Source organism: Pungitius pungitius, chromosome 20 (assembly GCF_949316345.1).
Source record: "Pungitius pungitius chromosome 20, fPunPun2.1, whole genome shotgun sequence".
NCBI lineage: Eukaryota > Metazoa > Chordata > Actinopteri > Perciformes > Gasterosteidae > Pungitius > Pungitius pungitius.
In genome coordinates this window covers 6,981,603-7,003,926 of record NC_084919.1, presented here as the reverse complement: position 1 = coordinate 7,003,926, position 22,324 = coordinate 6,981,603, and the positions used below count along the sequence as shown (strand labels likewise).

General features: G+C 42.9%; 1 protein-coding gene across 1 annotated transcript; it reads right to left on the bottom strand.

Moving 5' to 3' along the window:
- Positions 1-1,119: 1,119 nt before the first annotated feature.
- On the bottom strand, positions 1,120-21,289 carry LOC119195223 (potassium channel subfamily K member 2-like). The gene is made up of 7 exons (XM_037449992.2): positions 21,078-21,289; positions 19,550-19,863; positions 15,158-15,275; positions 10,819-10,979; positions 8,199-8,394; positions 7,338-7,480; positions 1,120-4,053 (listed from the first exon to the last, which is right to left on the bottom strand). Coding segments are annotated over exons 1-7 (1,290 nt in total). The 5' UTR covers positions 21,079-21,289; the 3' UTR covers positions 1,120-3,696.
- Between the last annotated feature and the right edge of the window lie 1,035 nt (positions 21,290-22,324).

The following is a 22,324-nucleotide window of genomic DNA, read 5'->3' as shown; positions in this document are numbered from 1 at the left end:
ACACGAGGTACGAGGTGAAACTATAACTGAGGGAACCGGTGAGCAGCCTTCTGAACCGTGTTCATCTCCAAAACACTGTGGAGCCAAACAGAGCTGGCAGCTTCAAGTCATTTATCCGTGACAATTGCTGCAAAATTGCTTATAAAAATTAAATTGTGTTGGAACTCAAAAAGACAATGACAAGTAGCAAGCACCGTGAGACAGCAATAATACAGACCAGCTGTTCAGATGGGTTTTCATCCCACTGTTAATAACAAATGAATGTTGTCGCAGTTAAATGTTCTATTGAGATGGAGTAATAAAGAAATGTGAAAAATATGGTATAGTAATAAAGTAAAAAACAGTAAAATATAAATTTTTTCCGCATTTGTTTTTAAGCACTAAAAGAAAACAATAACCGTGAGTGTTTTTTGCATATAAAATATTTTATTCTAAACCTTGTGAAAAGTTCTTCATGATTTTAGGGGACATATACCGACATTAACATATTAACATACTGGAAACAAATAGTTGCCATACTGATGTAATTATAGAGCATTTAAAGTGGCATGCAGCACTGGTTGAAATCATGTAGATTTTGATGAGATATGCGTGTACATTAGCCCTGACATGTTTGCTAGCTTACTGTTATAGATGAGTTTATTTGGAATTTAAACATTACAATGTAAACTTTGAAGTATAATTTTGTCAAAATATATGTTTTATGAAAAATGGATCGTGATAGACATCTTTGTTGTGCACGTGTGATGATTGTGACGATGGTCAGATCATAATCACACTTTTCTGCCATCGTGTTTTGTTTTTTAAATAAAATGAAGGGCAGCAGCTTCAAAAAAGCATCAAGTTGTTTTGACTGCACACCCACAGATCGTACTGAACTCCTTTGCGTTGATAAATCAAAATGTTCCTCAATGTTTTTACATAAAAAATGAGGCTCATCTCTGCAGACATGAATGAAGAGATACATTCAGCATGCTTGAACACAGACTTAATTAAAAACTAGCTCTCTGGGAATAGAAGAGGATGCCCTGTGAAAATGCTGTGGGTGGAAATTAAATTAGTTCTGTCGAATCCCCCCCCCCCCTCGCACACACACATTCAGACGTTCACACACACACACACACACACACCACACACACACACACACACGCATACTGTAACCATGCACGGGTATTGCTCACACGTGCCTTACATCTTACATAACGCTTCATCGACAACACTCCTTGACTTCCTCAGCTCTGACATCTCGCCTCTCAGACGCTGTCAATCACATCGTCCGCCAGCTGCATCAAGGTTGGGACCGCTTTCCCCCCCCCCGGGCACCTCGCCTTTTCTTTAGTCTTTCTTTCAGTGCATTGCACGTTGACATACCATGTTTAAATGCTATTGAGTAAAAAACACGTGTACATATGGGTTCATACTATGAGGAATGTGAAATGTGTCCTGTATCCTTACCGTCCTATTTGCGTTGTTATCAGCTTACATTGCAGTGAAAAGGAACAGAAGCAAACTAGGAAACAGGTGATGCCTTTTATTAAACCAATCTCTTGTAAATGTACTTTATGTATACATGCATTTGAGGGTTAATGTCTTTCAGAATAAATAGCATGTAAAGGCATTTCAGAATGTGGGAGGGGGGGGGGGGGGGCATCAGATGAGGCTAATTGAGCCGGCATTGTTTGGTTTTTTAGTCTAACTGTGTTGGCATTGAGTTGTTTTTACCCGGCGCACCAGATGGTTTGTTAAATGATGGGAAGCCGTCATTACAAACTGTTTTTAAAAAATCTGTCAATAAGAACCCGCCAGCTGGGAGGAGAGCAATAAAACTATTATTAAGAAATAATCTTTAGCAGTTGTGGTAACGTCTTACATTATGATCCTCGCATGAACGCGTAACATCGGCCTCATCTATTTTATATTATATATAATAAAATGTAGTAAAGTATAGGCCAAGTTCTTGAACTTAGAAAGATTTGGTGCGACTGGTTCCTCGAGCAAAAAGCTTTTCCACACGATATCCCATATGTCATACAGCTGGTATTCACACTGACATATTTATAACAGATGTTAATGCTACAAACTGAATGGCACTAAAAGATGTATTGAGAATATAATATATAATACACTTTATCCAAAACCATTCCACCCGGAAGGTTTAAAGCGTGAACAAAACGCCATAGTCTGTGTCGTTGATCAAAGCGAGGTGTGTACCATGCTATTACGTTCCTATCATGCTCATTATCTTTATTCTTCGGCCAAATCAGCCAAAGAGAGGCATTTGCTTGAATCAATGCAACCGGCAAAAAGTCTCGACAAGTTAGAGTTATAAAGGACAATAAATCTCCTGAAAATGAAGAGACTAAAGAGACATTCCTGAACTTTGTAGGTGGTGTTGCGAGCTGCGACTTAAAGGCAGTAAGCTGAGGATGCGCCTCACACCCAGGGCTGTCATTGCTACAGCAGCACACATGCCAGGATTCATTTCCACTTGGAAAAGAACACAGTGCTGACGCATCGAGGGGCATTTTTCAATTTCACGAGCAAAAAAATACAGGGAGTACAATTTAAAAAAAAAAAAAAAAAATGAAAGCACTTCTGATGCTTTGATGACACCGAAGATCCGGTTCTTCAGTGAGAAAAAACGGGATCTTGCTTTGGTATGAGGGAGAAGGAGGTCGGACCAGTGAGTCTGGCACTGTGTGGTTAACTCTTCTGCACGTTGGGACTGGCGGGAAATGGATGAATCACAATGACGGACCAAAGTGGCATTGTCCGAGTTATTAAGAAAACAGATCCATGCAAACCGTGGATTCCTCGTAAAAGAGATGAATAAAAACGCCTTTGTTGCCAATGTGCTCATATTTAACTAGCATGAGTGGACAGCTCCATTCTTCATGCATCATCATCCTCGCATGTTCCGTGGGGTTTTCCAGAAAGGCACAAGTGGGTTATTCCTCAGGGTGAAGGGCTGAATGTCAGTCGTGGAGCAGCAACAACAACAAAAAAAGGCAACTTTCGTCTCTTTAGCGAGGGCACTCTGACAGACAGGCAAATGAAAGGCGTATGAATTCATACTGGAAGAAGCATAAACTGAAGGGGGAAAAAAAGCCACATTCATTGATGTCAGCACAGTACTGCTGAAGAAGAAGCATTCGTTGTTGAGTGTTGTTATGGATCCTCTTTATCTGATGCAGATTCTAAGGTAATTTGACGAGAGATGAGCACATCTATGACTTGCTAAGTTTGAGGAATGCGTTTGTTCATGTGTGCTTACAGGCAGGAGTCCGGTCCGAGGCGACCTCAACTCGGGGGCCTTTCGTATCGCGGGGGGCGTTTCCCAGGAACCCACGTCTCTCGAGTGCAATCGTTCGCTCCACCTCCGGCTGTCAATCAGGTTGGACGCTTTTGGAAAAAAAAAAGGAAGTTGTTTGCCTCCCCACACAACCGGATGAAGGAGCACATCCTTCCGTTTCCTTTCGAGTTCTTAAATCTACTATCACATCAAGTACGCGTCTCGACAGCTGATCCGCGGTTGGGCCCCTTTTTCAAGGTTTCCCAACCGATGCCTGCAGCCAAATCAGACGGCCAATCAATAAGCCCAAAAAGTGTGTTTGCGGTATTTTTTTTTTTTCAAAGCTCTGTCCGCTTCCAGAATGCATTTCACTGCGCTGCCTTGCAGGTCCTCGGCGCCGCTGCTCACTTCAGGTGCTCGATGATGGCGACCTCCCGCCGGTCGGCGTAGTCCGGACTGAGGCCGTTCAGGTAGAGGCTGCCGCTTCGGGCCAGGCGCCCCGAGATGGGACTGAGGGACAGGGTCAAGTTGGGGTAGGCCTCCCTGTCCTCACACAGGCTGGTGGACATGGCTCTCCTGCCGGGGGTCATCTCCTGGTTGAGGGACGGGTTCATTCCCAGCTCGGACGACAGCTTGCGCTTGATGGACGCGGCGCGCTGGAACTTGTCGTAGATGTCGACGCTGAGCCGCCGCCGGGTCTCCTTGAACTCCGCCGACACGTTCGCCGTCCATTCGGCCGCGTGGGCTCGAAACTCGCCGACCTGCAGGGAGAGAGAGAGAGAGAGAGAGAGAGAGACTATGAATGTCTGCAAGGTCGATGAAGCACAAAGCCTCACTCCCTGTTCGGTACGATGTGCTTTGATACCCCTACAAGAGGTCTTTAGCATGCAGGCTATAGAAGCACGCTGGTGGGAAGTAGTGCAAGAAAGGAATCTGAGGGATTATTACATAAAAAAAACAAGTAGAGAATGGAAAATGTGGCTCTGTCTTTGAGGGTTGCAACAGAGAAAAAGGGAAAAAGGGGAGTTTGCAGGTTTGTTATCTGGCCGGGAACACTTTTGATAAAAAAAGGGAAAAAGACAGGCTGAAGAGGTATACAGCATCTGAAATGAAAGGTGGCACGGGTGATTATGACATGTTTGTGAATGCAAATGTCTCCATTGAAGGGTTCTGAGGGTAACCGATAAATGCAAACTGGAAAGAGCTCCTGGAGTGGACGATATTTGAAATGTGAGTCGCCGAGGCCGGTAAATTGTCTTGGTGTTTTTTTCACAGCGGTTTTCTCAGTTCTAGAGGCAAAAGTATTATTAGGTGAGTATTAATAAAGATGTTCTTTGCTTTCGCATGGCAGACTTGATGAAATGAATGAAATCGAGGCGCTTGAGGAACGGAACCTTCTGAGGCCCATTTAATTTGACATTTCTGGGTTAGAAGTCGATCGAGCAGCGAAATAAGCTGTCGTTTTGTAATTGAATGAAACTTAATGAAATGTGTGTCCACTGCAGCGGTATTTTGGTGTCTTATGAACCCATCTGTCTGCCTGAAGATATGAAAAATCAATGATGTGTTGTTGCAAATAAAATCAAACTGAAGGGTTAAAATAATGATATAGTTAAATTGTTAACCATGTTAAAAACATTGTTGAATTCTTTACTGTTGCTTGGTAGTAGTTATGTGTACAAAGAGACAAAATTATACACACTTATACAACAGTTTTGAGGTGTTTTCACTAGATCACATTAAAATTGGTTTCTTTTAGATGGGTAATTAATTAACTAATGACACATTATGCCAAAAAGCCAAACGTCTATTTGTGCATTAATTAAGATGAATTAATTACAATGTGAATTAACATTAATTAATAACACAAAAAATAACACATTAAACATTTTTTGAAAGTATTGGTCTACTTAAAAAAACATAGTTTACAGAAGGTCTACCTACCTACATATAGGCTACCTAATTTCTGAAATGTACTATATTTCTAAATATGCTATTGCTACACTTGTCTGCTGGACAAAAATAAAAATCCATAAAAATCCATGTGAAACAAATTACTTCTCACTGTTCTCAGGTCAAATATTTATGCAATTAAAATGCGATTAATTTCGATTAATTAATCACAAAGCCTCTAATTAATTAGATTAATATTTATAATTGAGTGCTGGTATCTAATCTAAATGTGAAGAGCTCACAAATAATTAAAGGCAAACATAAAGATGTGTTCTAAGTTTGTCACGCGATCTAAATGTGTATCAAGTATATCAAACCTGGTTTGAAAATGTGAGAATCTCTCATCTGAAACAAAAGGGGGCCAACTGCACAGTTGGGCAAGATGTGGTCGCTTTCTGATCTGCTTTCCAACATGTGTTCACGCGGAATATATAACATTTAATGAAATATTGGACTTCGCTCCTGTGTCACGAAAACCGATCAAAGGTGCTTTCTACCAGCTCCTGGCTGCTTTCCAGTAAGCGGCGACTCAGAGTTAATGAGCCACTGTTCTTTGAAGCCATTACGAGACGTTTTGGGAGAAATGAAAGGATTGATACCACTCTCGTGTCTCCATAATGGGCCATTTTGTGACATTGGACGTGCGTGCGCGAGTCCTGGCTTTGTCGTGCAGATGTGACGAGGTGCACGCTCTCCTATTGACTGCAGGGGATTCAGGCAATCAAAACAAAACGTCCATCCAGCGTGACTTGAGTGTCCCGGCTTTCTGCAGAATACGTCTGGTGTCCGCTCGGCCCATTCCGCGTGTTTACGGTGACAACAGAGCACGTTGTTGATCTTGTTTTCATAATGCAGGAGGCTTTCTTTGCAGGCGCTTTGAATTATCCACGAGGCTCTGAGGTGCTCGCGCTCAGAGAGGCTTGTGAGCACTTAAGTGAAAACTCTAAGGGCTGTACGCGCGCTTTCTTCTCCTTCTGACTTTCTCTGCTCGATTGCTCTACGCGGCTCTCCGTGAAAGTTCTCCGCCGCCTGCAGATCGCCGCGTCGCCGTTTTCTTGTGCTGACTGGGACCAAAGAAAGGAGATGTGCTTGTCTGGCTTGTTCGGGCAGGAGGTGGCTTTTGTGTTTCTCTTTATCCTTGTTACATGTAATTAATGAACCTGCCCAAACAACGAGGTTTAAAAAAAAAAAAAAAAAAGTATTACTCAGCAGCAGCCAGTGGAAACACACCAAATATTCAATCCAACAAGATGGCCATTTTTTACTCCAGATAGAAAAAGCAACTGTAAAAGGAAAATCGAGGTGTGAGGCGATGTGACAAATCCAGTCCTCACCTCAATCATTAGAATATGGTTATTACGCCTGAGCTGTGGATGTGGGGACCTCGGGCTGGTTAAATTTCAATCCAGCTAGGGTCAGATTTGTCAAGCCTTGGGAAAGTTATGTGTCCAACGGTATAGTTTTTGTGCCCTCGGGCTTGTCGAGTTTACGCAGAAACACGGAGCACAGCCCCGAACCCCCCCTCCCTATGTGTTACTGAACATTAATCCCTTTTTAAAGTGTAAACTGAACAAAGTTGATGACTCTGCACTACATTTACATTCACATTTAGCTGACTCACACTAAGTGCTTCATTTACTGAAACCTGAAAAAAAGTGTTAACACCAGCTTTTATCCGTTTTAGTTCCTATGACTGACTTGGAGGAGGTTCTTGGGAGGTTGTGTGGGCTCAGTTGGGAACTAATAGCAAAGTATTGCCGCCGGTGGCTCATTAAAAAAAAAGACATCTCCTGCTTTTTCAAAAGTCCCTTTGTTTCAGTTCTTTACTTATAGGAGCTAACGGGGGGGGGCTCTTTCTTGAGCGGTAGGTCAACCGATTAACAATATAACTTTGTGTCCTTTGGCCTCTTTGAGAAAAGGACCACGGTGCCGCTGGGTCTTTATTAACAGGCAACCCCTGTCTCCAACATCCTCCCATCCCGTCTGTGAAGAGCCTCTGGGGTGGAACTCAATGTTTCCTCCTTTAAAGGAGAGAGGTTTCATATTTCTCACAGCCTTTGACTGAGGTGTTCACAGCACATCGGGCACGTACCTCTTCTTTAGTTTTCTTGGAGATGACCCGGAACCAGTCTCCGATCATACTGAGCACAGCGGCAAAGTACGCCAGGCCCACCAGGATCCAGAACAACACCACGGGCTTGTAGTAGTTCAGGAACTCCGGATTCTCAGCCCCGCCTGCAGAACCAAACATGCAACAAGTGGGTTGTACGATCTGTTACGATACAATCCTCTGTGCTATAAGTGTTACTTATAGCTGAACAATTCTAAAATAAGAACAAAAAACAAGCAGGATTGGCTCTTGTGGAGATATATATATATATATTTATATAGATGTGGACTCCCAACCCCCTGCCTCCCTTCTTCCTGACCTTTGACTTCTACCTAATTTGTGATCTGTCTGAAAAAGATAGCAGCTTCCACACTGTGGTGTGAGGAGGCCTTAGTCTTTAACGTTCACACGTGTATCATTTAATGAGCCTCGGTTTTTGGAGAGTAGCCACATCTCTCTTTAGCCACATCGCCTTTAATCGCCCCCGGGCTTTGACTCAATCCTGAGTGAGACCAATTTGCAAGAACTTAAAGAATCTAAAAAAGTCAGGAGACTAATAAGAAATAAAATGGCATATATTATTTTTTCCTATGAATCCATTTGTGTGATCTTGGTAGTCTAACAATGTTGAGTGGATATTGTTCACGGAGCAACATCGTAAAATATTGAAATATTGATGTAATGACAGTGGATGCTTGAATACAGCCTAACGTTATACAGGAGGTAGTGAGTATTTCTGGTCCACAAATGGGGGAGCTAAACAAATTGCAGTGATTCAGGTGAATTTAAAACCTTTAAGATTTTAAAATGAAAGAAGGCCTGTAAATCCAAAAGAAAATCAACCTTTTTCACCGGCGACAAAGTCCCCAAAGCCGATGGTGGTGAGGGTGATGACGACGAAGTAGATGGACTCCAGCGTGCTCCAGCCCTCTATGTGCTTGAAGATGACGACTGGCAGAGCCACGAAGATGAGGCACCCAAACAGGATGAAGATCAGCGTGGATGTGACGCGGATCTTCGTCTGGCTGACCTTCCACTTCTGACGGGAGACAAGAGGATTGTTGATACGGACAAACAGGAAGTACTCATCAGGAGGCCCGGAGATGGTGGATTTTTGTGTGAAGGAAGTGGACGTTCGGCCCATTTCCCACCGCCCAACATATTTTTTTTGGTTTTTTTTGCTCACTTCACATTGGGATGAGTCACTTCCTTCGACCGCCTTCCAGGAATAAATTTGCTGTTTTCTAACATCTCAAATGTCAGTCCGCCAAGCTCGTGTGACATAACGTTTGCAGTCAGATGGCACGCCCACCCGAGCCGCGGAGAAGGTGGCGAGCGACGTGGCGAGCGACGACGTGGCTCATGTGGCATGTACTGTAAACAACTTATCCCATGCTTCACATGCCCTCGTAATAGCAGCTAGTGGGACGGATGGACTCATTGCAGTTACAGCCTGTGCTTTCCACTACAAGAATTTCAATTCCACAGCTCCCCTTTTTTTTGTTTGTTTGCATCCCAGCATTAGGTCACATTCCACATGCTGCTGCTCCCTCTTCCTCCTTTTTTCACCCGAGTTGACTGCAGCTGGTTGGCGGTGTAACGTGCCCTTTTCCCTTCCAGTTATGTAAGCCAGCAGCGTCGTGCCTCAGAGGGGAAGCATTAATAAGAGCAGGCAGACCTCAGATCATTTAGTCAGTGACTTCTCGGTCCACTGGTATACGGACGGGGCCGAGACCTTCAGTGAGCCTCTCAAAGGCACAGGAGCAGAAATCCAAATCACCTCTAACGGTCGAGTGCAAACCAGGAAGCTCACTCCATTGGTTTTTCAAAATCTCTCTTGTTGTGTTAAACAGAAATGGAAATAACAGCAAAAGACAAGGACAAAAACAATGGAAAAATCAATGTAAAAAGAGTAGACCGCTCTGTAGCTAAAACATTCCGAAGGGATTTGTGAAGCCGAGGTGATTTCTCACTCAGCATCTTTACTTCAGCAGCTGCTCCGGTCCCTCTATTAGCATTGTTTTCATCAAGCTGACAACCTCTTTCCCTTTTTCCCCAAGGAGAGAAGACACAAAGCTACGCTAGGAATCCATAACCAACCTGTTGAGACCAATGTGTGCTTAAAAAAGACTGCTTTAGTGAAGATCCTTTTGTATTTGATCTCACTTGCCTTGCAGTAGTGCTGGTGTTCCAGCCCTGCACCCATGCATGTGAGTGCAAACGGCACAGATATATATATATATATATATATATATCTATATATACAGATATATAGTTCATGATTGGGGCATTCTCCACCTTTCTGGTCTGCGTAGCACTGTTCCCAAGAAATAGCACTTGGCTACCAGTTATTGACTTCACCATATTAACATTTTATTTCCAAACCCCCATGAATTGCCGAATGTAACTAGAGTTACTTCTCACGCTTTGGGGGACTTTGTCATCGGGGACTTAAAGATATCTGATGGCGATAATAACAACACCTCGCCGCCGGCGCTCGGAACAGTTTCAAATCACAGAGGGTCCACCATGGAAAAATAATTTTACCCTGCAGGTCCCCCGGCCCATTAGGTAATGCTATTAGCCGGTTGCTATGACTCCCCAACCAACATACTGCATTTGGGTGACAGAGTGCATGGACACCTAATCAACTCTTTACACCCATGTAAAGGCAATTATCTGTAACTTCAAGCATCTGTGCGGTTTTTCTTCATCAAACAGCTCGTGAAGGGATTTTATGTTTTCTTTCACTACTGCTAAACTGCAGTGCTGCTTAATTCTGAATTAAACCCTATAACTGTATGATACAATTATATTATAGTGCCCCACAAACTGCAACATCTTTCCAAGTGTTTTAACGATGTGCATCGATAAACCTTTTAATGGAAACACAATTTGTGATCATATTCTTTATGTATTTAAGATATTCACACCTGCAACTGTTTCAACAATGCAACTAAATTAAACTTTATTCTTTAAAAAGAAAGAACATTAACTGCTAAATGACCAACCATAAGCTGGAAGGTCCATTATTTTCTTGAAATCACACATCTGCTTGGCAGAGGTGATTTTGCTAGCGTGCTCACACTGTGTGCTTCTATGTGGACCGAATCAATAGTCAATGTGTGACTTACATCATTGGGATTGATTTGTTTGCTGCTGTGTAGTTTATTCTGCCAGGAGCAAGAAATAAGATAGAACCTTCTGAAATGTTGCTCTACAAAAAACAGCTATTTACTCTTCTGGGTTTTGAGCACTAAAACTGCATGCATTTTAAAATGGACCTAAAGAAAAAAGAGGCTTTTTCAGGCGGAGAAAAAAAAATCTAATTCATTGTTGTTATTGTTATAGGGGTAATTATGTGGCACCTCTTTATATGAAGTGCATCACCGCACACGTGTGAAAACACAGAGTACAAATGACTCAGAGACAAACACAAGCTCACACAGATGAAGGAGCTCACCACAATCATCTTCTCTACTTTGGCGATCCCCTTCCCAAAAATCGTCCCCAGCTGGTCCCCGACGCCGGCCAATAGGAATCCAAACAGGGGAATCCCGAGCACAGCGTAGATTATACAGAAGATCCGCCCGCCTTCCGTGTGAGGAGAGATGTTCCCGAATCCTGACAGAGAGGAGACACGGGTCCTTCATTAGCATTTCATTCAAAACATCAGTTCACATTAGCTCCAACATTGCATTGTAGAGTGTGTTGTTGCCCTTTGAACGGGACATTTTATATTAAGACTCATAGTGTATGAAGGGTCATAATTCCACACTGTTAACTGTTGATACTATTCCATCAGTTTAAATGCGTTCTGATAGAATAATAAAACAATTGTTGTGTGTGCTGTAGCACTGTGTGTGTTGCACCTCTCTGCTAAGAAGCTACACATTCGTCATTTTTTTTTGTTTTCATGAATGTATTGATTAGACTCTTCTGATGGAACTTTCCACAAAGCATGACGGAGCTGCAACGTGGCTGCGGACAGATGCAGAGGAAGCAGCAGAAGGAGCCGCAGAGGACGTGTCAGCAGTGAAGATGTGGAAGTCGTGCCGAAGCCCTGAGTTCATTATTCACAACCTCAGTCCTCGAGTGAGTCTGACAAAAAGGAAATGAACAGCAAAAATAAAGAGACACTAGTACGCTGTCGTATGTGCCCACACAGACACAAACCCACCCACACACACCCACACACACACATACACCCACACACACACAGACACACTAATCTGAATCCACCACTGGTTCACTGCCTTTCATCTTCTCTCCAAACTCATCATCAAGTACAGCTAGAAAAGCAGATGGGGCCTGTGCTTTATTTAAAGCTGACCTCACACATTCAACAGAGTGACATTTACGAGTTAAACTTTGATAATGGGTGTGCATAATGAACCACATCCACTTCTCCTTTATTAATACCCTCATCTCAGGATATGAGCTGCAGGGCGCCCGCTAATCACTCTGATGATACTGAACTTGTCGATCGAGTCTCCCCAATTTCATGATTAGTTCAAAGGGGAAACAGGGCGCCCGGTTGGTTTTTTAACACCTCTGGATGTTGGATGAGATACAACAGCTCCTTAATGTGTGAGTTAAGTTCTTTTAAATCCTGAATTAAACAGAATTATTGTTGTTTGTATTCTCACAATAGCAGAGGTGAGGTCCTTTCATTCAACTAGGGTGAAACAAATTGGCAAAATGTTACACATTGAGTAAAGGGGGATTTTGTGATGCAATGATATAAAAATACAGATTACAACATTAGGAATATATATATATTGAATCAAACCTATGTTAAAACTAAAAAAATTTAAATAAATTACTTAAAGGTTAAACACCAAATTCAGGTAAATACCAATAAGTCGTTCAATGAGTTTCTTAAGTCAACATTGCCATTAAACTTGAGATTTTGACTTTATATTGAGCTAAAGCCTTGAAATGGACAAACCCATTTCTCATTATAGGCCCCAAATCACTGCATTCGTGACAGCACCGACTCGGTTACGTAACGATCACCTGGCGTTTAGGCGTCACGCTCGCTCTCCTACGGGAACGAACGCAATCGCAACGAAAGCTTAATGACTTCCTTCTAAATAAATGAAGTGATGCCGGAGGAGGAAACGAGCAGTAAAACATTTTACTGATTGACTTTATTCATTTCAGACAAGGACACACGGGGCTTCTTTTATTGCCCATTTTCCTTTGAGAAGCAAAAAGAAACGAGTGAACAATAGATTTAATATTAATCACACTTATGCCGGTGTACTTGATGTCCTTTTTGTGTCCTAAATAAGGATCACATGGTGTTGGCGGTTGACTCTGGCAAACAGATCACAGTTTCATCCTCTTTTTTTCATTTATAAAAAGCTCTGGACTCGGGTTGAAACACTTAGTTCCAATTTACTAGAAAGATTTTCAGTGATTTCAGCAAAGTTGCTCTACAGCTCTATTAAAGTAAAGTCTGGCACGACTCCATGATCTGATATTCGAGTCAAAGGGATCAAAGCGGGCTTCAACCTCTTTCTCCCCATGACGCAGCTTTAAACCAATCATATTAAAGCAAGCTCTTAGTAAGGCATTAAAACATCCAAACAAAAGAATTGCCATTAGGCAGCTATGAGACAACAACATTCTCTCTTCTTAAAAGATTCTGCTGGGAGAAGTGGATCTGTAGATATAATACACGGGTTCCAGAGACGGATCGAGGCGTGTTGACGATGTATCGATGTGAATTATTGACAGTTGCTGAATCGCAAACATTCTTGTTAAAGATGCAGCGACACGTACGTTAAGTTCAATACAAAAAGCACATAGGAAATGTAATCAGTGGCTTCTAAGGGATCTGTATTTAAAAGGTACAACTGTAATAATGAAAGCAGAGGGCATATGTGGGCTCATTTAAACTCATTTACAATTTGATAATAAAACAATTAGAGATATTCAAACACATTGCACAACAAAATGAATGCATCAAATGGGGGAATCAATCTATGTACAGATAAATGGCATAAAGCATTTATTTGCAACAAAATTTAAAAAATTGTTTTTCAAATCGTATTCTATGCAATTTTCTAAAATCCACAAAAAACTCTGCTTGTGTCACTGCTTAAGTTTAACATGTAAGTGATTGTTTAATTGTATTGTAAAGTCAAACCTAATATCAATGCATGTGAAAAAGAAACATAGCCAAATAGTACAATAACTTCAGCATAAAAGCTAAAACAAAAAAGTAATGTTATTAATATTTCTATAATGTTTTGTGTTTTATCCTATTTTTGTTGGTTCTGGGGCGGTTTTATAGGAGTTACTCGGCCCACACCTGCAATGCACCACTTAGTGCACCTGCTCCACTCCCACCCAAACCAATTACAGAGCCCTGTATAAACAAGTCAATATGTGAACATGGATTCCTGCTCATCCGTCTTCAGCTGAGGCAGAGCCCGAACAATAGAAGAAACAACCACGTCCCGTCTCCTTTCAACACATCAAAGGCTGCTCTCGGACATGGAAATGACGCAGCGGCTTTAGGGCCAGTGCAGCCACAGTGTTTTCCACTAATCAGGCAGAATTATGGTGATTGCCGGCCGGCAGCACGGCAATTATGTGCTTTTACACCAACACGGATCAAAGGTCACGCGCGCAAAAACACACTACCGCCGAAAGAGGCAAAATCTAATCTGTGGAAACTCAAGCCTTTGTCCAAGTGCCTCGGAAAGCTCAGCTTTTACTCTTCACGCTGTTACCTTGAACGCACCAGAACACCCGTTTGCCCACCGAGGGGGGGGGGGGGGGGCATAAAGTTGTTGAAACGCTTTGACGAGATCCCGGGGAAGTGAAGTGAAGCTCAACAGCTGGCCGTAGTGTGTGTGTGTGTCTGTGTGTGCCTGTGTGTTTGTGTGTGTGTGTGTGTGTGCGCTGTGGCTTTGGCCAATGCAATTTTTGTCAAATTTGGAGCGCAAAGCAACAAGCACAAGTCGGTGGAGCTGAATGTGGAGAAGGAGCTGGAGCTGTGTTTGGCTTGGAAGTAATATTTCATGCCGTTATATGCGTGGGGAGTCAAATGCATCGATATGAACTCAAAGGTATCGGAGAAGGAGGTCTGACGAGATGGACAGAAGGAAACCGAGCCAAACCGAGCCGAATGCACTGAGCTCTGGATCCTTCTAGACTACAAGAACCAGACGTTTTTGGTAAAATACATTAAAATACAGTAAAATGCCCACAGGCCTTGAAAAGTTTGTTCTTCTTCATCGTCGGATCAGTTTAATCTCTTAAGGCTTCTCTTCCAGTTTGTTGACTGTTTAAAATGTTTTTCACGTTTGTTTGAACCATCCCTCCTATTAACAGCATGTCATATTTTATGTTGTATATATTAAATGTGGAGGAAAACTGACTTTTCGTGAGTTGAATAAACTATGTTTTGCAGGTATAAGCATTTGTTTTGCTTTGTTGCTGGTGTATAGAAGTTAATGCATCCCAGTAATACATTTTTTGCAATTTTGGTGACTGGTAGACTAAAAGCGATGGTCCAATACAGTGCAATCTGAAAAAGATTCAGTGCCACAGAGTCATTTTGCTGTGCAATTTCACGCTAAAATGGACATCTAAATTGCGCAGTTCCTCTGACAGCGTTGTGATGAATTGATTTTGCTTATGAAGACGAAATTGTTTTGACGTCTAAAGAGTGAAATTTCTTCACACCTTTTAGCATCCTCAAAGCACTGCGTTGCGAGCAGAGAGAGTAATTGTCAAAACAGTGCGGATTGAGTTGTGTAGGAGTGAGAAACCACGTCTCTTACCGATGGTGGTGATAACAGTCCCGGCAAAGAAAAAGGAAGAACTGATGTCCCAGAGGCTCGTCTGATTGGACGCGTTTTCCGAAGGGTTCACACCTGCTCGGACTGCAGAAAACACTTGCTGGAGTGGAAAGAAACAGAAAAAAGAGTCAGCGCATAGCAGAGTGGCACCAGGTGAGCTGGAGAAAATCAATTTTCTTGGGGGATCGATCGTTTTGAACCAAAATCTAACTAAGCCATCTGTTGCCTGTAGCAAATAAGTGCAGGTCTTACTTTAAAACCCCTGCTTTCTATACAAAATTACAGTGTGTCATAGTCACAGAATATTCTTGCAAATACAATTACCACACGTACACATCACAGAATGTCCACATATACACTTTTCATCCTCTAAAATTCTCAAACACGAGGCTCTGATGTGCTATCAGCAGCCCCCGGTGACGCATACGCGCGTGCACACGGGGGGGGGGGGATGGTGTTGGTTGGGGCACCGGCGCGACACGGATCGCAGTGGAGCGTATCGGGCCTTCAGGCTGCAGCTGGCTTTACGGGAAGCTGTGCTCGCTTTGACGGGGGACAAGAGGGGAGCAGCAACCAGCTGGAGGGAAAACCCACCGCTGCACCTCTGCTGCTCACACGCACCACGGCAAACGTGCACGCGCACGTGCACACGCGTGACGAGCGGTGAGTTGCATCCAGGCCTGCAGACACAGGTGGTTTCAGCAGGAAATCGTGAACAACTGGTTATGTAAAACCACCAACAACAACAACAACAACAGCCCTTCATACAACCAGCACATCCACTGAGTGAGAGTATTATGAGGCTAAATATAGCAGCTCTGACCTGCAAATTCTTTTTATAATAAGCTTAAAAGTGAAAAATGGCTTTTGTTCGTGACATACAGCTTCATCCTCAGACTCTTTTTTTATTATTATTTATTTAATGCCCAGAACTTCATGTCAACAGTACTTCAGCGATATTAGTGACAAGAAGACAGCCCAAAGGATATTAACAGATAAGATGGAGAGATACAGAAGTATCAGGCCCACACTTAAGAGCAGCTCTCCCCCACCCTCCCAAATATACTGCTTATATGTGTGTCTTCTTCTGTGAAAAATGGATCTACAAACTGCATTTTACTATCAAAGAAAGTAAATAACTCTTTAAACACATGTTGAGCCACGATTGATTAAATATACTGGCATCAGTTGTCATCTCTACTTGAATCCTGATTATCTGCAGTTGAATGAAATGAGGACAAACTGCTTTCAACTTTCAAGATTTTCAAGACGTTTTCTATTTAAACTGTAAATATCTACAGTGCTGGAGGGTAAAGTGTAACAGCTATGTAGAAAAATAGAAGAAACGGCCACCGATGCTAATAAATCACAGACAGCATCAACAAACCCCTACAAACAAGGCAGTGATCATGTGCAGCACACGACACACTCACACCGAAGGAGCACAGTCAGCTCTTTCTGCACAGACAGTTTAGGGTCACTGGGGGTCAGACTGTTCCCCCTCCTCAGGGAGACTGAGAGGGCTCCCGTTACTGTGCGATGAGCCAGTGAAGGGAGAGCTGAGCTGAATGATTGACGGGTGAGAAGGATTACGTATCTGTAGGTTGAAACTTCAACAAACGAATGAGTAGTGTGGTGGAACATTTTGCACAGACAATCGTAAAGTAAGAATCAAAAGGCTCTGAGTCAAATATCTCTTTCTCCGTTTATTTCCCTGCAAGGGAAGAAGGGTCACAACAGCTACGTGCTCTGCAGACTGTCATGAACCTCCTCGCCCCCCAACAGAACGAGGCAGTTCTTATACCCAAGATCAGTCATCGGTGGCGTCAACAGAAACCTTGTTGAGTACAGCCAGGATACTGGGGACAATCCATGGAGGACACGTCAGTTCTTTGACCTCCATGGCCTCGCCCTCCCAACATATACACCACTTTGTTTAGTCTCTACAGCTAGGACGCTGGATTCATCTAATCCATGTAAAACACTTCAGTTCTTTTCCTCTGGCCTCGCCATCCCAGCACTTGCAATTGATAAACTGGTTATACAAATGAAGCATTTAGAAGAGTTACATATATTTTTGCCGTTACAGTAGCTAGTGAACATAGTAGAGCGTTGAGGTGCTGAAGGGACCAACATTTCCTTCAGGAGTTAGTTGGACATTGTATAAAGCAATTTGCTGGTGTAATATATTAAAATTGTGTTGGCAGTCTCTGTCTCTGTGCTCTTCACTGGGGACGAAAACCCAAATAAACCAAATAACGACTGAAAGCCACAGAGGCTTTTTGTAGTCGCACACGCGGGGCGAACATCCAACAGGATTAAACGCTTCTGTGAAGAACGACAACTCCAAAAGACACAGACTCATGTATTTACAGACAAAATAAACAACATCATGTTGAAAGGTTTTTCTTTATCTCGTTTAATTCCATATCATTTCTAAATTTCAACATAAGAGGCGGCAGAGCGATCCGTCCACTGTGCCTGGAAAAAAAACATAATTTGACAAATCAAACAATCAGTTTGGCTCCTTTCGGTCGGGCCCTTTGTTTCGCAGCCAAAGCGCTCACAATTAATTCACTGTATTGGCAAACCAACAATGACCACGGGAGGCGATAAGGCGGATGATGGGAGGACCACAGCGGCTGCTTCCCAGCGGAGCCAAACAGCCGCAGGAGAGATTGAATTGTCAGAGGCTTTTTGACATCACTCACTTTTTTTAATTACTCCCCTTGGGAGCACAGCGCTCCTCAATTTCTCTTCCAACTGACTTTTGATCAGTGGGAGCCTACAAAGGTGTGTGTGTGTGTGTGTGTGTGTGTGTTGGGCACAGAATTCAGTAAAAATGAGTGGTGGCCAGCTGCTTGCATCAATGAATAATCAGGTTTGCAGGGCTGCTGAAGTCTGATGATCTGTTTAGTCTATTAAAGGTACAAAGAGTAAGCGTGGTGTTTTGTACTGTAGAAACCAGGTCCTAAGTAACCTTATTGGACTAGGAAAATAATAAAGTGGTCTTAAATGCGTGGGCAAATTACACAGCTAATAGCTAACAGATTTAGTTTTTTCTCTGAGGTGCAGGGAACTTGTTATTTTACCTTGCAATGAGCACAGATTCAGTGGAAAGGTCGGTGACAGAAAGAGTCAGACTTTGCCTGCAAACCAACTCTTGGGAGACGGAAGACAGTTTACCCTCAATTGACTTTTAGCTGTTCTGAAACAGATGCTCCGGAGTAAGTCACAACCTCATAGGCTGATACCAAAGGGCAACCTCACCAAAAGATGCCACCTGGTCCTACACACTTGACCTTTAAAGACAATCTGATTGAATGTCACAGCGACTCTGATTCGGCAGGGCTTTGAACTAAATGCTTGCATTCAGGCTGAATATGCGTGTTGTTGTATTCTATTTTATTGCTTTGGTCTGGATTGTTTGTCATCCGTCATCTTGATCCACACTTGTTCTGTCTTATCTCGACGTATCATGCACGTCGTGTTCATTCATTCTTCTGCCTCCAACCCAAACCATCTCAGCCCAATGTTTTCAGCACTAGCCGAAAGCAGCAGTAACAATGTGGTGTGTGTGTTATGCCAGCTAAAGGGCTGCCAAGCAGAAGGAAAAATAACAACGAGGGGAATGGTACGCAGCATTAATAGCGACACGCTATATTTTGAGTTGTTTTGAGTTATCGATTTGTGAAGACACAAAGCATCATCTTTGAATATTAAATCAGCACCTTAAAGTTAAATAAACACCATCTGTTACCAGCCCTTAACCAACAACAGTGTCCTTTACATCCAAGTAGGTGGTATACCTGATAAGGAATTCAATTATATCAGCTCGAGACTAGGTTTAAAAATATGTTAAGAAAATACACTTGTAATGTGGCTGAAGCCAACACAGTGGCAACAACTGCAGAAACCGTTTAAAGCAAACCAAGAAATGGAAATATTGATAAACCACTTAAAAATAACACATTCTTCTTCGGAAAACGGTGAATATTAATGGACCTGCCATTCATATCATCACGGTTTGGCTCTAAAATGTTTGCACCGTAGTCCAATCATTATTTCTTAACCTGAGCCCAATTCTGTGTTATTTCAGTTACTTCTTGTATTTAAATTGCTTATTTCCTTATTAAATATCCTCAGGTGAAAGCTAAGCAGTTTACTGAAAATAATGCAAACATTTCCAAAATTACACATACAACTTAAAGCTGCCAAATACCCGTCATAACCTCTGCAGGTATAGAGAAAGAAATGCTCCAATCATAATAATAATGATTAACTAATCATTTTATTAGATTTTGTGGGTCATCACCAGGTCCTGCAGAGGAGAAAATAGTTTAGACATTGATAGATTCTCATGCTTCCACCTACCTTCACCAAATCCTCCAGCTCAGACGAGTTCACGCAGGCATGCATGGCCAGGAATTCCAGTTTTTGTTCCAGAATGGCCAGTTTCTGTGAGCTCTCGTGAGGCTGCTCCAGCGCTCTGAACACCGTCGCCCCGATGATGAGGTAAACCACCACCAAGAAGAAGATGGCCGACACCGTTTTCCACCTCATGACAATAGTCCGGGCGTCGCACTCGTCCTCTGGAGTGTTCAGCACCACCGGGTTGACGGAGAATGACAGGCGAGGTTTGGAGTTGTGGGCGGCAGACTTCGGGTCAAGGAGGTCAGGTGCCGCCACTGCGAGGATGGAAGTGATGAACGTGGATCAATTTGTTCCCATTAGAAGAGACTCCCCTCGAGACATACTCGTCTTAGTCCAATTTGTCACTTCATATCCATCTAGCTATCCAGCTACTGTACAGTTCTATCCGTTAGATAAGTAGGCCACAATCTGTCCCCTTCAGGTGCATACAAACTATTTTTAAACTAGTGTTTAAATTGCTCTTTTTGTCCAATTAACTGTCCAAAAAAACATGTTTGCAATAAAAAGAGAATCTGAGGTGCGAGAACCAGATTCATGTTGACATGTCTGCTTGTAAAGGTCTTAAAAGCACTGCATTAATAACCATGATTGTTGATACTGAAACTGTCTTTCAGTCATTTGACTAATCCACTTCAGCTTTATGAAACAAGTCAATGTGAATACGTTATTTGAAAAAACATCTGGGGAAAATATATTGTTGTATTTACTTTAAACTCCACCATTGATGGTTATTGCAATAAATTCCCTACTGTCAATAAGTCATGAATATTAAACTCATACAAAGAGTCCCAGGATTGCCACTAAACTGTGTAATGGTTGAGGATGGAGCTTCAGCAGGAGGAGCACGTCCTACTAAGTCCTGCATTTACAATAATATCTCCACTTCCACATCTTCCTCCTCAGAGACCACTTTCAAGAGGGGACATCCTGGATTTAACCCCGTAAGGCTGTGTTAAAATAAATGACGTGATGGATACCCACAACTTGTGATAGTATTTACAGTCTTGTCACAGGAAACAGACGTGTCTCCCTACAGGAAACAAAACGATGTCGTTCGTGCTTTTGGGACCCACGATACAAATGATTCATCGACTAAATGGAAGCTCATTAAAAATTAAACACTCTTTGTCACAATTCCTTTTCCCCCCAACAGCTTGCTGAGGTATGCCATTACATAACCACCCCGTGAGGTTTAAGACAGTAAACCACTTATGAACAGCATCACTGTCTAAACTCAGCTGACCCCATGGAAAATAAACCCAGAATGATTATTATTCATTTGATCATATTTTCTTTTATAATGACAGCACGAATAGGTTTGTACACGCAGAAATATTGTACATTTACAGTCAAAGCTCAGCGCTGAAGCAGAACTAGTACATAACGACCACATGTGTGTATTTGATCTGTTATCATCACTCTCACAGGGTGCACAGTCGTATGCATGACTTGTAATCTTTACACTTACTTCTCTACCATCTCGTCCCTCTTTGTTTCCTCATCGACGGATCGTTTTCTTCTCCACGAAAGAAGCAAAAAAGAAAAAAGGATCTCCGGTTATTGTCTCCTTTTACCGACGGCGATCCGTCCGAGGGACGCGGACGCTCTCCTCATGGCTTCCTCGGCGAGCTGCTCCTCCATCCACCTCACAAACATCCGAATAAAATACACGCGAGGGGAGGGGGAGGTGGGGGGGGGGGGGGGGGGCATCGAGTTCCAACGCAGAAGAAGCGCCAGGACGCAGCGTAAAATGAACCAGCGGAACGGGTCGCGTCCATGAACGTTTGGAGACGTGGATGCGCCTTGTTGATGGACGCGCGCGGATCGGTTGTGGATCGTACCGGTTAGAGGAGGTATGCTGCACTGCCGTGGATAGCGTGGAAGCAGAGTGAGGAGATCTTCAGAGGCTTCCCGTTCTGCACAATGTGACACGACGATGGATGGACGGAAAAAGAAGAAGAAGAAGAAGAAGAAGAAAAAGCTTCAACCTTCCTTGCGGTTGAGCCTGAGCACCGTGTCTCACATCTGGATCTGCAGTGTGGTGGTGCATTTGGAAAGACATCTCCTTTCTAGCATCATTCAAGTAGCTGCTGCCCACAGACCCCCTGAGCAGCCATTAAGGCTCACTGGTTGGGTCATTTCTTTTGAAAGGGAACGTTAACATTCCCTAAGCTGCAAAGGAGCCACATCTGGTCTGCAGAACACTATATGTTTGCAGTACATAACTCACCCAAGACTTTTGATTCATATCTCAAAGCCTAAGAGCACGCTGGAAGATGTTCACAAGAGACTCCTGGTTTGGTACAGTATACATTTGAGTAAAAAACAACCACATTCACTTGACCTTTCTTGACCTTTGCTTGTTCCCCCTCTACAAGGCCTTCTTGATAGAGCTATGGAGTTATTGTAGAAATAATAGAGGCACAAATGCAAAGAAATACACTACTTCTTTTGTAGTTAAAGGTCTGCAAAAAACATATTTGAATACAGTTCAGTTTTTCTTTTAGTCTGGATGTTACCTGCAACTACTCACTCCTGTTTTTTTGTTTCCCTGCTTCCTCCCCGAGGGCCTCCCCCCCCCCCCCCGGTTTAAGGGAGAGAAAAGAGAGCTCTTTCCTGTTTTGCTCAGTTGTTTTGAACTGTCCACATCTCACACAACAGAAACTGCCCTCTGATCAGCGAGAAGAAGCAGACTTTGGGCTGCACCCAAAGTCA

What these genes read in the sequence shown, in the direction of transcription:
- LOC119195223 (XM_037449992.2), bottom strand. An exon ending in GACTGTTATCACCACCATCG is followed by an intron (nt 10,980 to 15,157) that starts GTAAGAGACGTG and finishes CCTCTCTGTCAG; the next exon opens with GATTCGGGAACATCTCTCCT. An exon ending in CCAAGAAAACTAAAGAAGAG is followed by an intron (nt 4,054 to 7,337) that starts GTACGTGCCCGA and finishes CTCTCCCTGCAG; the next exon opens with GTCGGCGAGTTTCGAGCCCA.